This window comes from Gossypium hirsutum, chromosome D09 (genome assembly GCF_007990345.1).
Source record: "Gossypium hirsutum isolate 1008001.06 chromosome D09, Gossypium_hirsutum_v2.1, whole genome shotgun sequence".
Taxonomy (NCBI): domain Eukaryota; kingdom Viridiplantae; phylum Streptophyta; class Magnoliopsida; order Malvales; family Malvaceae; genus Gossypium; species Gossypium hirsutum.
The window spans coordinates 30,321,056-30,336,648 of NC_053445.1; the positions used below are offsets into that span (position 1 = coordinate 30,321,056).

The 15,593-nt window shown below is 34.2% G+C and overlaps 1 protein-coding gene across 6 annotated transcripts; it reads right to left on the reverse strand.

Annotated features, from left to right (window-relative positions):
• Nucleotides 1–8,074: 8,074 nt before the first annotated feature.
• LOC107891903 (glycerol-3-phosphate acyltransferase, chloroplastic) lies at nt 8,075–12,989 on the reverse strand. 6 transcript variants are annotated; one of them, XM_041100297.1, is made up of 9 exons: nt 12,472–12,952; nt 12,117–12,214; nt 11,480–11,551; nt 11,293–11,355; nt 9,930–10,016; nt 9,708–9,805; nt 9,098–9,155; nt 8,485–8,573; nt 8,075–8,403 (listed from the first exon to the last, which is right to left on the reverse strand). In XM_041100297.1, the coding sequence occupies exons 5-9, from the start codon at nt 9,966–9,968 to the stop codon at nt 8,373–8,375; spliced, it is 315 nt and encodes a 104-aa protein (XP_040956231.1). In that variant the 5' UTR covers nt 9,969–10,016; nt 11,293–11,355; nt 11,480–11,551; nt 12,117–12,214; nt 12,472–12,952; the 3' UTR covers nt 8,075–8,372. The 6 variants fall into 6 exon arrangements, 4 of the variants coding, with proteins under 4 accessions (XP_040956231.1, XP_040956230.1, XP_040956228.1 ...); XM_041100296.1 differs by having other exon boundaries at nt 11,480–12,214; nt 12,472–12,989; XM_041100294.1 differs by lacking the exon at nt 11,480–11,551.
• Nucleotides 12,990–15,593: the final 2,604 nt, after the last annotated feature.

Sequence of the window (15,593 nt, forward strand, 5' to 3'; positions counted from 1 at the left end):
CATCTTTGTTGCTTCTACGTCAAAACCGCATCAGGTGCGCAAGGAAAACCTGAATTTCTGTGAACGTCGAAAGTTGGAATCAGTGGTTGTCGACGCCACACGGTTGTGTGTTAGGCTGTGTGCTAGGTCTTGTGGTAGGTCGTCTAACTCACTGTTTAGAATTAGAGTCACACAAGCCAGAGACACGGACGTATGTCCAGGTCGTATAACTCACCATTTTGGAATTAGAGTCACACGGGCTAGAGACACGGGCATGTGCTAGGCCATGTGGACCACATGGGGTAGCCACCCAGACCGTGTGAATCCATACGAGTGTGTGGACCAAAAATCAGGATTTGTTTCCTAGGGTTGTAATCGTTGTTCGAGTCAAACGTGGGCTTACTGCAAGACCTATATGATCTAAAACAAGCTATAAAACTTGATAATCGATGATTGATTGACGTATAATCCATTATCTGTACGTATGTCTAATATGATATTAGCTAAGTAAGTATGATTTATTAGCGTATAAGTTGTTTCTGTTTGGACGTGTTTAAGGTATGTGATTTATTCATGTATGATTCGTGCTTTGTAAGTTTTGATGATTCATTTTTATGTTACTGAGTTAGATGAGAACATGTGATATCCGAATATATTGTTGTGTCTAGTACTGATTCTGATATGTAACCATGCAAGTGACTTCACGGCAAATATGATATGATTCATTAATATTTGATCAATCTGTCTTGCAAAGCGTGGAATCCCATGCCTCATGTTTTTGTTATTGTACGACAACATGTCCTACATGCTGATCATTCTGATTCTGAATATGCATGCCATAACATATTACATGGGTTTCAAGATGATGTGAACGGAGGAAGTTTTTTGGCAGTGTAATGATCTGCATTATCCGGTGGGTTATCCACAATTCTATCTGGCAACATGTCTGCAATTATAGTGGCTTGACCACATATATCTGATTTGGTAGTTTTAACTGCAATTCTGGTGGCACTGTCCACAATTATTTGTTGGTGTGATTTGGTTGGATGAGTTATGGGAACTCTATTTTGGTGTGTAGTGGAGTTAGGTAGGATGCTTTCTGATAATCTGCATCCTGATTTTCTGAAAAATACCGCATTGGCATAATCATATATCTTCTATTCTGTTATAAAATTGTTATGAAAATCTCTGTGATACTCTGATTTGTTCCACTCCGATTATATGATTGATACGAAATTCTCTGCTTTGTCTGACTTGTATATTGTGTTTTGTTAATCTCCGTTTGAGTTTAGTTATATACTGAGCTTCATAGCTCACCCTTTTGTTTTATCTTTGTCTGTTTAGGTAAACTTCTAACTTAGGATCGGATGACGTGTGAGAGCTCGGATATTTTCATCCTTAATGTAAATATGGTTATTTCTGTTATTATTTGTTTTGAACTTTTGGGTCTGTAATCTGTAACATCTTTTGAACTCATTTTGGGTTTTTGTTAATTCATCAGTAACTAATATTTTCAAGCGTGAAACTGCAAAATTACTCAAGTCGACAAAATGAATTTTGGTTTTCAAAAATAAAACTCCGAAAAGATTTTTCGCTGCAAATTAAGTAGTTTCCTAAGTGTTTTTTGTAAATGAACAGATAGTTTTTCAATGGTTGTTTTCCATTTTCTTATTTGCTAAATACTTATTGGGAATACTTTTCCAAACGAGTCAATGTAATCTCTTCAGATTTGGCCACAACTTCTAGGCTAGGTTTGGGGTGTTACATTTAGTGGTATCAGAGTCAGATTGCAAAAGTCGAGCTATGACTTTTGGGTTCAAAAATTTCCCTGAAAAATGTTTCAAGTACAATGAACTTCTGGTTGACTTTGATATTTTCGTTTATGAAAAGTGTGTTCAGATTTTGATTATTTTCAAGTCTATAGAAAAAGAATCCAAGACTTCGACGTCTATCATGTAAGTACCTTTACTTTAGTTATATTAGATAAGCTAGCAAAACTTTAGTGCTAGGATTACTCTATCCTAGCTAAAGACTGTGGAAATTCTGTGAAAACCACTCCTAAAGCTTTAGGCCTAGGATTTTAATAAACCTAAGCTAACTCATAAAATATTCTGAAAGTGTAGATTAGTATAATGAGTACTCATGGTCATGATGTACAAGGGCATGCTAGACAGAGTTGAGTGACTCGAGCCTAATTGTCTTCTCGGCGCAATGCAAAACACAAATAAAATAACTAATTATTATTTAAACCTAAATGATTACAACTATTATTTACAAATTTTAAAATAGGAGTTTTTATTAGTTTTAATTTACAATCCCACATAATAAAAAAATTGGTTAAAAAAACAACTTGCTTTTTTTTTATAACAAAACTTTCCATTTTCAATCAAATACTAAATGTGTGTTTTTGTTTTTCTCAAGTTGTTTCCTTTTATGTAAGTTTTCTCTTTAACTTAACTTTAGATTTTTATTGTTGTCATATTTTTTTTATCTTTTAGGGTCGAAAATGTGGATTTTCCTTTTGTGTTTGTCCGTTCTATTTTAAAAGGATAAATATACATTTTGGTATGTAAATTTGGTCTCAAGGTTCAAATTAGTATTTAAGACTTTTTTTGTCCAATTAGGTACCTAAAGTTAGTTTTAAGGTTCAATTTGGTACCTCAATTTTTTTTTGGTCCACTTAAATACATAAACTTAGCTTTTTGGTTCAAAATGATACCTGAACTTGGTTTCGTAGTTCAAATTTGTTCAAATAACTAAGTACTAATTGGACGAAAAAACTAAGTTCATGTACCAATTTGAACCAAGAAGCCAAGCTTAGGTACCTAATTTGACCGAAATAAATTTTAGGTACCAAATTGAACTTTAAAGTCAAGTTCAAGTATCTAATTGGAAAAAAAAAACCCTTAAAACTAAGTTCAAGTACCAATATGTTAATTTACCCATTTTAAAATTATATTATATTATTTACATGTACAGATAGATATTTGTAGATAAATAGAATGATGCAACGTAAAGTTCAATATTAATGTTCCTCGTAATATCAAACACTGCATTTAAAATTGCAAATATAATTGTGAATTAAGCATTGATTTAATGAAAAGTTAATGTCTTAATTCTTTATCTCAGTTAAAATCTCATAGTACATAAATATTATGCGTTGATTTTTAGTCTGTATTTTATTTTGTTTTAAATTTTATTATGTGAGAATTTTCTTTAGATATATTCCGGTTTTCTGTCTATTCAATTTTTACATCATGATAATTATAGTAATTTATTTTGATTTTGGTTATTAGAATTTATTGATTATGATTTTAATTATAACTTTAATATATATATAATTTAATCATATATGTACTAATTAAATTATAGTATATTCACGAAGTGAATAAATAAAATATGTATCAAAATTATAAAAATAGATATTAAAATCAAATGAGGTTTTGATTGAAATAATAAAATTAAAGACATTGAAAATTATGATGCTTTAGGTTTGAATTTTACAATGTATATGTTTTTTTTAATTTTATATAAAAAAATACAAAAAAAAACATCCTTAAAATAATATTTATTACATTATAAAAATAATAGATTTTGATAATTTCACAATTAAATTAAGAGCAGATAATGTCAACTCAATCAACAAATATAATATAGATACATATCTTTATATCTTTAATAATTTCACATCTAACTTGATTTGAGTTATCGAGAAAAAAAAAACACCAACATTTAACTTGACGTTACCGAAAAATTAAGATTTGTTTAACTAGATTGAACAATTATTTAAACATCAACATTGAATAACTCTAATTTCAATATATATATTTTAATTTTTCGAATCAAATATAGTAAATAACTCTAGGCCCAACATGTAATGGACACTTCTACCCGAGTCTCGATCTTTAAATCCAAAAAGAAAAAAAAACAAAAGAAAGAGGTGTAACGCTAACGCTAACTTATCTGGTCTTTATATTCGTAATAAATGTAGATAATTGGGCAATTTACCAATAAAAATCCATTTTTATAAAAAATTACTGAAATGGGCCCTCTATTTAATTATTTACCGGAATTGACCATTTTCCGCGAAATCGCGTCCATGTCAGCGCGATGTCAGGGTACGCGTCAGGAAATCGCGTACACGTAAGCGCGAGATGCTTACGTGGATGGAAATCGCTCCCTCAAGGACACAATTTCCTTCCACGTAAGCATCTCGCGCTTACGTGGAGACGATTTCCTGACGCGTACCCTGACATCGCGCTGACGTGGACGCGATTTCGCCGTTTTTCCCACGTTAGGTTTTTTTGGCTTTTAGGGTTTAGGGTTCAGGCTTTTTAGGGTTTTTAGGTCCTGGAAGAAATAATTTCGAGTTGATGTTTCTGAGCAAATAGTATAAAATCGCTTTTAGCAGGATACTATTTGAGAAGAATTTGTGAAATCGCGACCTCGTGGACACGCTTTTGCTACAGTAGGTCATGTAAGAAATAATTTTTTTGACTTTTTTGACCAAATAGTATAAAATCGCTTCTAGTAGGATGCTATTTGAAAAGAATTTGTGAAATCGCGGCCTCGTGGGCGCGCTTTTGCTATAGTAGCATGTTTGGGCTGAGGCTATAAATTAGGCATATAATGTTCTCAGAATGCATAAGTCACAGCAGAAATAATTTAGAGAGGCTAAGAAAGTTAGAGTTTCAAATATGAGTGAACGTATTAGTGCTGTTATTTATTATGATGGTAAGGTTTGCCACACCGAGAATGGTGTTATTTTTTTGTCGGAGAATACGGTGCGACTGGTTTTTAACCAGAACATAGATTTGACAAAACTTCGTAAAAGAATTAGGCGTAAAATTTTCAGAACGACACCAATGAAAGTTCTGTCCATGACGTATTGATTTTGTTCTTCTGTTGATCCGGTGACATATGACTCGTTCGACATAAAAGGTGCTCGTAGCTTGGAGGCAATGGTGAAGACTCATCTTGCTAGTGGAGCACCTTATACTGAGTTATATGTAAAATTTACATCGCCAACTGATGTACTTGCGACCGGTGTTCGAGATGTATACACGACCCCTGGCCGACACTCAGTTAGCGGGTTACAAAATTCGGAACAGCCCATGTTTGATAGCGGTGTCGAATGCACATCCCTTGCGAGACACTCTATCGGTGGATGGGACATGTACGTCGGTGACTCGACGTTTGATGCTGGAAATACGTACTGGGGAACGGCATCAAGTTCTAGTGGGTGGCAATCTACATCCAATTGGGGACATTATGAAATGCCCAGAAGAAGGGATGACGTACTCGCTACGACGTCAACCGGTGAGGGGACCTCGTACGTTGCAGATGATTGTGGGTTAGAAGATGACTCCGATGTAGATCCACCTCGAGAGCCCGGGTCGGATGATGCAGAAGTTGGCTTATTTTCTGAATCAGAGCCTATTCCAACAGAAGCTGAAGATGCTGAAAAGAGTTCAGATCAGGAAGAAAATCTACCACTCCGGTCGTGTCTGCAGATGATGTGTTAGAGTTTCCAGATCTACCACACCAGTCGTGTGATCGTACAAGTTCGGGGGTAGATTTCGGTGAACTTGAAGTTGGTAATCAGTTTACCAACAAGGATAGTTTTATTGGTGCTTTGAAACAACATAGCATCAAAAACGGCGTTAACTACCATGTCGTTAAATCAAAATCTGATAAGTTTGAGGCGAAGTGTACGGTGCAAGACGGCACATGTTCATGGAAAATCTACGCCTCGTTAAGGAAAAAGACAGGGTTGTGGGAGATAAAAAAGTACAAAGGTCCATATACATGTGCTGCAGGTACAGTATTGACGGTATCTGAATAATACTTTTATTATGCAATGTTACATTATTTAATGTACTCCATTTATAGGTGTTTCACAAGATCATCCCAAAATGGATTCAGCTATGTTAGCTAGCTTGATACTACCCACAATAAAAGCAGATCCTAGGACTTCAGTGCCGGTGTTAATTGCCAATATCCATAGCCAAATGGGGTACACGCCCTCTTACCGCAAGGCTTGGATAGCTAAGCAAAAGGCGTTGGAGAAGATGCATAGTGGGTGGGATGCCTCATAAAATAAAATATGGCAGTGGTGTCAGGTGCTAGAGAGATACGTCTCAGGTGCCATCACAGACCTTGAAACGAAACATGCGTACTACAACAGCCGATTGCTACGTAGATGCCAAGTGTTCAAACGCCTATTTTGGACCTTTAAGCAATGCCGAGACGCATTTCCATACTGCAAGCCGTTGGTACAAATTGACGGTACCTTCATGTTCGGTAGGTATACTCATCGGCTATTGCTTGCAGTGGCACAGGATGGTAGTGGGAGAATTCTTCCAATTGCATTTGCAATAACACCGGGGGAGTCGTCTGATGACTGGGATTTCTTTGTCTCTAGGTTAAGGAGGCATGTCTGCCCCCAACCTGATATATGTGTTATTTCAGATCGGGGTGCCGGTATTCTAGCTGCATTTGATCGAGAGGGAAGCTTATGGCAGCACACACCATAAATATTGCCTAAGACACGTTGCTTCGAACTACTACAGGCAATATCCATCTAAGAGCGAACGACGACAAGTGACCAACATGGGTATTTAGTCTATATCTATGTTATTTCGTTTGTCAATTTGAATTAGTTTTATTGGTAGAAGTGGTATAAATTATTCGCTATGATCTTATATTGGCAGGGTATGAAATAAATAAAGATCATTTTCAACAGATGTTGTCAATTTTACGTTCAATTAACGCAGAAGGGGCGGACTACCTTTGTAACATACGTTTCGAACAGTGGTCACAATCATACGACGGCGGCCTACGATATGGACATATGACGTCGAACCTGGCTGAATGAATAAATTCTGTTCTTAAAGGAACGCGCCATCTACCGATAACATCGGTTGTGCAGGAGACATATTTTCGTTTAGCAGCGCTCTTTCCAAAGCGAGCAGCAGGTTATGCAGGCCAGATGCAGGGAGGCCATGTATGATGCAGTAAGGTAGTTCAAGAAATAAACAAGGCTAAGGCGAGGGCAAACATCATGCACACAGTTTGTCACGATCAAGACAATTTATGGTTTCGCGTGATAGAGTTTGACAGACCGCACCAATGTGTTATTGGTGGGCAATATCGTGTACACTTGCGAAATAGGACTTGTGACTGTGGGAAGTTTGATGCACTTCGTTATCCATGCGCTCATGTTATTGCAGCTTGTCAGAAACTCCGTCTGGATCCGATGAGTTATGTGGACGAAGTGTACAAATTGGAAAACATGCACAACGTCTGGAGACACGTTTTCCCACAGGTCCCAGATGAACGTAATATCTCTTGCTCCTTTTAAGCTGTTACCGGATAGAGAATTACGTCGCAAACCAAAGGGTCAACCTTGCTCGACTAGAATACGTAACAATATGGATATCCCAAAAACAGCCAGTCAAACGAAGTTGTGCGGATGGTGTAGGAATCCAGGCCATACAAGTCGATCATGCCCTAATTGTAATTAGTTGAATGTATTTGTAAAAAAATTAACTTTGTACAATTATTCATTGATAAATTGTATTAACTCAAATTATATAAAATTATTAATGGTTAGTAAAATTATCAAATTATATAAAATTATTAATGGTCAGTAAAATTATCAAATTATATAAAATTATAAATGGTTAGTAAAATTATCAAATTATATAAAATTATAAATGGCACTACTCCAAAACAGGCTTTTAGCGGCGCTTTGAGAAGCGCCAGAAAAAACGCCACTAAAAAACGCGTCGCTAACTTTAGCGCTTTTTCCGCAAACGCTGCTAAAAACCAAGAACTTTAGCGGCGCTTTTTCCACAAACGCCGTTAAAGACCAGGAACTTTAGCGGCGCTTTTCCCACAAACGCCGCTAAAAACATGACTTAAAAAAATATTTTAATTTAATAATATTTATTTCTATCATAAATATTATATTATGTTTTATTTTTAAAATTTAAACTTTAAACTATATACTTTTAAAGATAAAAAATAATAAATTAAAATTTCTATCAAAATTTTAAATTTAAAGCTAAATATAAAAATTAATGAATTTCAATTAAGAAAATTAAAACAAGTTACATTCTATATTAGAATTACATAAGAAATTGTTTACATTCTATATTAGAATTACATAAGTTCTGTTTACAAGTTAAATTCTATATTAGAAAATTGTTTACAAGTTACATTCTCTCATGACCAACTCTCAAAATCAACTCTTTAAGGGATCTTTTTTCCCTTAACTCGGTGTAACCGAGTTACAACAGGTGGTTTTTCCATACTTTTCTTGCCATCCCACATGTAAACATCACCTATAGCAGTAGCAGTTGCAGCCCAGTACTTACCAGCAGAATTGCTTACGATTGTTTTCTCACAAAGGGAATATAGCTGTACAAATTCATCCAAATGAAGTAAATAAAAGATTCACTCCAGGGGAAGTTAAAATCAACAAAGACAATGGAATAGAACCTGTTGGCATCTAAGATGAGGATCTGAGGAAACCCAATAAAATAATGCTCCATCTTCAGTAATAGCCATGCCATGTACCATCTCGGCAGCTATTGCAACCATAGAACCCAAGTACAGTCAAGTCCCAGTTGCACGTAAAAGTTTCCCGAATGTTGAAAACTTAATATGACCATGTTTAGCTTATGCCAATACAAAATTGAAAGGAAAACACCATTAAACTTTCCTTCTGAATACTAATATATAACTTCAGCCTTGCTTGCATAACAAAAATATAAATTGACATGATCTAAAGCTGATGAAAATTAAGAAGTTAAAATAAAATGGACACAAATTTAACATACAAACCTGTTATTTTATTTCTTCCTCAGATGCACGTTCTTGTTAGTTATTAATCAAAGAATATGCAAGTATTGTAGCATGCAGAATAAAAAATTTCATCAACTTACTACCAAGCAGCTCTATGATGGATAAATCATGTTATGATCTTTAACAGTATGTTTGTTCAAAATGTAAACAATGACAAGGACATCTTAGTGAAAAAGATGCTGGAGCAAAACTCGGTCTTGTTTAGAGGAATCAAGTAAAAAGGGAAAAGAAAACTGAGCATAGTCACCTGCTTAAGCTTCTCCTCTATTTCATAGAAAAGAGAAAGATTGCCAACATATGAATTTCTGCAAAGAACATAATACACGGATGTTAAGAGAAGTGATTTTTTTAATTTAAAAAAAAGAGACCGAACATGTCCTTCAGTGATTTTAAATATGAATAACATAAATGTTATATGAAGCACATGAAAGAGGGTGAATAAGTTAAATATACAAAATACATGCTTCTTTTTCTTTGCATTTTTGTCAAATTGGTTGATGATAAATAATCAAACATGAAGAAGAGAAAAACTACTAAAGACCCTATGAAACCCTCAATGAATAAAGCACAAGATAAGAAACATGGAATAAGCTTAACCTTGGATGGTCTCAAAAGTAGCTAATAATTAAGAAAGAATTACAGTCCCTATTGCACTTCTCTCTCTCTCTCTCTCTATATATATATCTATATCCATGAACCTTAAAGTTTATTACCATGGTTTACAAAATAGAATTATGAAATTTTAAAAATACAAATTCCTTCAACAAAGCACATGCTTAATTTTCAGGAAGCTTTTACAAATGAAATTGATATCAGCAGAGAAACCGGATACAACAGTATGGGAGCTGTCCACTCACCTGAAATCAATCAAAGGACGGATATAATTTTGACCAAACATATAGTAGTCAAATGGCTTTCGCAGAGCTTTGTGGTAGGGTTCAAAGACAAAAGGTTCCTGAAAAGTTACTGTCATATTACATGCAGAAATTTATAAAAATCTGTATGCAATGAATGAAAATAAAGTGCATATATTTTCTAAACAGCAGAATCATCTTGAAACAGCATTGTAGTACAATTACCTCCACACCCAAAAGCCAATAGTCAAATGCAACAGTCATGTTTGACAATACAACCCCAACAGCTGCAGGATCTCCACTTTGGAAAACCTAAATGTTGACACATGGAAAAGAATCTTCTTTAAGTTATCAGAGGTACATGTAAAAGGTAAGTGTTGAGTGACAAGGTTTCCCAAATATTGAAATCCTCAGGTGATAAACTATTAAAACCGTGCAGTTCAACTGAATACTGTCCCACCAACTTTTTAGTGCAAATGCACCATTTTTTTTTCCTTATCTAAATTCAAGTCCAAACATAACCCAAAAGAAACTAGTTTTTTTTCCCTAAAAGAAATTAACTTGATTATGGAGCCATGAAATGAATCAAGTTTGCATGGTAACTTCTGTATATGGGTATTTCCATTAATTAAAACACGTAGTGTCAACAAATACATAATTCATAGGAAAACTTCCACAAATAAAATCCATTAATTAAAAGGCCTATGCTTTGGATGTGTATTTTGATATGAAATATCAAACACGTCATAGACACTTAAAACTTCAAGATAGTTATACAGCAATGAAACCAATGAATTCTTCCAATGAAACCAATATCAAACACGTCATAGACACTTAAAGCTGACAATCCAATTGTAACAGCAATTTCTGTTCTATCCTTCAAGCATGTGAGTTTTATAAATGCCAAGTCAGGCATATTATTCATTTATAACTATCATTCAAGAGTATCAATGTGCTTTGGCTTTGCGTTTCTTTCTTGTTTCAATTTCCTAATTTACATATGTATGTGCCACTGGACTTGTTACGTGAAGAATGAGAATCAAATTTTTGTCAATGACTGCAGGACATAAGACCAAGAGCATCAAAAGTTTCCAAACATGAAACAACTAATCTATATTAAGCAAGTCAGAAAATCAACGAGGTTATTGTTTTAGCTAACATAATTTTCTTGAACAGGGGTAAATTAAAATTTTACCTTTAAACAGTCGCCTACTGCTGTAAAATAAACTTCAAAACAGGTCCTAACATGAATATGACATATACTGAATAAAAAATTATGTAACCAGCTAAAGAGCAGCTGGACATATACTGATTGTATGTATGTCCAGCTAAAGAGCAGCCAGAAAAACCCACAAGATATCCGCATATCAGAATTAAATCAATAGATGAAGCAAAGTAACTTAAGAGGTTGCATCTCCATTAGTTAGAAGACACCACAACAGTTAACGTTAAATAAATTAAACCAATTAAATGTTTCAATTTTAAGTAAAAGGATTAAGGCAAATTTCAATGATTAGATAAATTAAATTGAACTCTATTTGTATAAACTACATCAGCTGCTATTTCAGATTTATTAACGTTAACTTACCTAAATCCCATACTTGAAACTTGATGTTGTTGTATTGTACAACCTCTACATTAAACCCAATCGCTGCAAAAAAAGAGTTCAAAAAAATGGTGCATCGAAGCTGTCTGTCATTTAGAAAAAAAAATGAAAACCCAAAACAAGAATGATAAAGAAGAATTGAGAGAGTAGCCGGCAAAGGCAAACCTACTTGGAATTGTAGAGACTACTTCACCCATCTGAAGCCGATCTGTTGGTTGAGGCTTTTTTTTATGTTTTCTTACTAAAATCCTCGATTTTTAATAATAATAATAATAATAATAATAATAATAGAAAAATCATATCAATTAAAAAAAACAAATAGCTTTAATATATAACATAAAATGAACATAGTTATTAACTAATGTTGAAGTAAAAAGCTAGCAATAAAAATATTTTCCATACACACTTCTTCTCTTTGCTTCAGTGAGCAAAAACGATTAGCAAGAAAGTTAGCAAAAGTAGCAACTAACTGCTACCTGATGAACTAATCTCAGCTTAACAATTAGCAACTAACTGTTAGATGAATTAGACAACAGTATGACATTACCTTCCAAAGATCTTTCAAATACATGGAAAAACCTAAAAAAATGGTCAATATACCATGTTGGGCATAAACTCGCATTCAATGAAGTTATTTCAAGAGATTGAGGATCAATATCAATGCCAATAACCTACCTATTCCACGCAACAAAACGCCCACATTAAACAAATACAGATAGTTTTCCTCTTTGTTCTTTTTCTCGAATTCAGATCAAGGAATTAACAAAGACAAGGGAAGAAACAATGAGAGAAAAGGATTTACTTACTCAGCGCCCAAGAAAGCAGCAACAGCACCTAGAGTGCCACATCCACAACCAAAATCTACTACCACTTTGTTGCTAATATCATCAAATGAATTCTCAGCCTAAAGAAAGAAAAACCCAAAAACAAGAAACAAGGAAGAAAAAGCTCAATACTACCCAACTAGTCATTAGCATGTGAATAGGGGAAATAAAAGAAGATTACTGCATACAGTGTAAAATGAAACATAATATACTCCCCAACGCAAAAATAAATAAGAGAAACTCTTTGTTGGGTCAATTGATTTAAGACACTAGAGTGATGGAAAATATTGGCACATTCTTTGAGGAAAATCGGAAAATTTAAAGAATAAGGAACTACCTTATGTTGTTATTTTCGTAGTCTTCATAACATTTTCCAGCATCACCTAACATTTCCCCATTGACATTTCACGCGAAAAGAGGAGCGAGAGGAAGATAGAGAATTGCTGCCCCAAGCCATGCCTAGGGTTTTCTGTTTACTTTTCCTCTTCTTGTTGATATTACTTTGATTGTTTGAAGAATTTGAATTGAAGCTTCGTTTCAAATTAGAGGAATCCGCACTCATTTTTTTCTTAGAACTGAAAGATCGTGAAATCGTTCAAAAATAAAACCACCGCCACAACCAAGAAAATAAAAAATCAGGAAGAAGAAAGAACAAAATTAGTGTGTATGGGCTGCAAACGGCTGCCGATTTGGGGAAATTGGGGGGAAAAAATAAAAGGAATCGTTTTAGGGGAGAAATGGTTTGTGAAAATAAAATGAGGAAAAAAGAAAAGAGATTTCAGGAGGGATGGGGGGTCGATTTTGGGAAAAAAAAAAGGGGGAAAAAGAAGAGGGAAAAAAAGAAAGATTTTCATTAAAAAAATATAATTTTTCCATGTGTTTTATTTTAAATTAATGTTTTTAGCGGCGCTTTAATAAAAACGCCGCTAAAGCCCTGAGATTTAGCGACGCCTTTCCAAAAACGCCGCTAAAGCCCCGAGCATTAGCGACGCTTTTTTAAAAACGCCACTAAAGAATTGAGATTTAGCGGCGCTTTTTCCAAAATGCCGCTAAAGACCTGAGATTCAGCAGCGCTTTTTCAAAAACGCTTCTAAAACCCCAAGCATTAGGCGCTTTTTCGAAATCGCCACTAAAGAACTGAAAGGTCAGAAAATGACACCGTTGGGCTTAGGTTTTTTGCGGCGTTTTTCGAAAAACGCCGCTAATGAAAATCGCCGCTAATTCTCATTTTTAGCAGCTGCGTTTTTTAAAAAACGCCGCTAATGCTCAATCTTTAGTGGCATTTTTTATACAAACGCCGCTAAAAGTGCCGCTAAAAGCCTGTTTTGGTGTAGTGTGGTTAGTAAAATTATCATATTATATAAAATTATAAATGGTTAGTAAAATTATCAAATTATATAAAATTATTAATGGTTAGTAAAATTATCAAATTATATAAAATTATTAATGGTTAGTAAAATTATCAAATTATATAAAATTATAAATGGTTAATAAAATTATCAAATTATATAAAATTGGGTTAGGGTTAGGGTTTTTAATTAAGTTTGGATAGGGTTAGGATTTTTAATTGAATTGGGTTAGGGTTAGGGTTTTTAATTAAGTTAGGTTAAGGTTAGGGTTTTTAATTAAGTTAGGTTAGGGTTAGGGTTTTTAATTAAGTTAAGTTAAGGTTAGGGTTTTTAATTAAATTGGGTTAGGGTTAGGGTTTTTAATTAAATTGGGTTAGGGTTAGGGTTTTTAATTAAGTTAGGTTAGGGTTAGGGTTTTTAATTGAATTGGGTTAGGGTTGGGGTTTTTAATTAAATTGGGTTAGGGCTAGGGTTTTTAATTAAGTTAGGTTAGGGTTAGGGTTTTTAATTAAGTTATGTAAGGGTTAGGGTTTTTAATTGAATCGAGTTAGGGTTAGGGTTTTTAATTAAATTAGGTTAGGATTAGGGTTTTTAATTAAGTTAGGTTAGGGTTAGGGTTTTTAATTAAGTTAGGTTAGGATTAGGGTTTTTAATTTAATTGGGTTAGGGTTTTTAATTAAATTGGGTTAGGGTTAGGGTTTTTAATTAAGTTAGGTTAGGGTTAGGGTTTTTAATTAAATTAGGTTAGGGTTAGGGTTTTTAATTAAGTTAGATTAGGGTTAGGGTTTTTAATTGAATTAGGTTAGGGTTAGGGCTTTTATTTAAATTGGGTTAGGGTTAGGGTTTTTAATTAAGTTAGGTTAGGGTTAGGGTTTTTAATTGAATTGGGTTAGGGTTAGGGTTTTTAATTAAATTAGGTTAGGGTTAGGGTTTTTAATTAAATTGGGTTAGAGTTAGGGTTTTTAATTAAGTTAGGTTAGAGTTAGGGTTTTTAATTGAAATGGGTTAGGGTTGGGGTTTTTAATTAAATTGGGTTAGGGCTAGGGTTTTTAATTAAGTTAGGTTAGGGTTAGGGTTTTTAATTAAGTTATGCTAGGGTTAGGGTTTTTAATTGAATTGGGTTAGGGTTAGGGTTTTTAATTAAATTAGGTTAGGATTAGGGTTTTTAATTAAGTTAGGTTAGGGTTAGGGTTTTTAATTAAGTTAGGTTAGGGTTAGGGTTTTTAATTGAATTGGGTTAGGGTTAGGGTTTTTAATTAAGTTAGGTTAGGGTTAGAGTTTTTAATTAAATTAGGTTAGGGTTAGGGTTTTTAATTAAGTTAGGTTAGGGTTAGGGCTTTTATTTAAATTGGGTTTGGGTTAGGGTTTTTAATTGAATTGGGTTAGTGTTAGGGTTTTTAATTAAGTTTGGTTAGGGTTAGGGTTTTGATAAGTTAGGTTAGGGTTAGGGTTTTTAATTGAATTGGGTTAGGGTTAGGGTTTTTAATTAAGGGTTTTTAATTGAATTGGGTTAAGGTTAGAGTTTTTAATTAAGTTAGTTAGGGTTAGGGTTTTTAATTAAGTTAGGTTAGGGTTAGGGGTTTTAATTGAATTAGGTTAGGGTTAGGGTTTTTAATTAAATTGGGTTAGGGTTAGGAATAAACTTCTATTTTATTACATGAAATAATATCAAAATAACTCAAAAAATTTCTATTTTTTTACATAAAAATAATATCAAAATATTCAAAATATTTGTACAAATAAATTTAAATACGGTAATCAATGTCTATGCCCGGGGGATTCAGTGCCACATGGCGGCCGTCGACGGTTACGCGCTGGATTCCTTCTTTCTCTAGCTTCCGACGGCAGTTGTTGTTCTTCCAGTGGGGATTCTGGTTCTTTCGGTACGACATCTGGTTGTCGGACTTGGGACGATGATCTACCTTCAAAGAATAGTGTATGTGGAGGTGTTTGCATCAGGAACGGCGACGGTGTTTGAAACCCATACGTTGGTGGGGATTGGTAAAAAGGAGAGCTCCCTGACGGCCCCTCTTGCGATCCCTAGTGCGCCGCTGGCCTATGCATCGGCGATCAACTCGGCATAACAGGAAATGGAGCTGAAACGGGCATT

Excerpts from the sequence above, each read along its gene's own strand:
- LOC107891903 (XM_041100296.1), bottom strand. The coding sequence starts at position 9,968 with ATGACTGTTGCATTTGACTATTGGCTTTTGGGTGTGGAG. Across the intron at positions 9,806-9,929 it reads ATTGGCTTTTGGGTGTGGAG|GAACCTTTTGTCTTTGAACC; the intron begins GTAATTGTACTA and ends GTAACTTTTCAG. Across the intron at positions 8,404-8,484 it reads CTCATCTTAGATGCCAACAG|CTATATTCCCTTTGTGAGAA; the intron begins GTTCTATTCCAT and ends GAATTTGTACAG.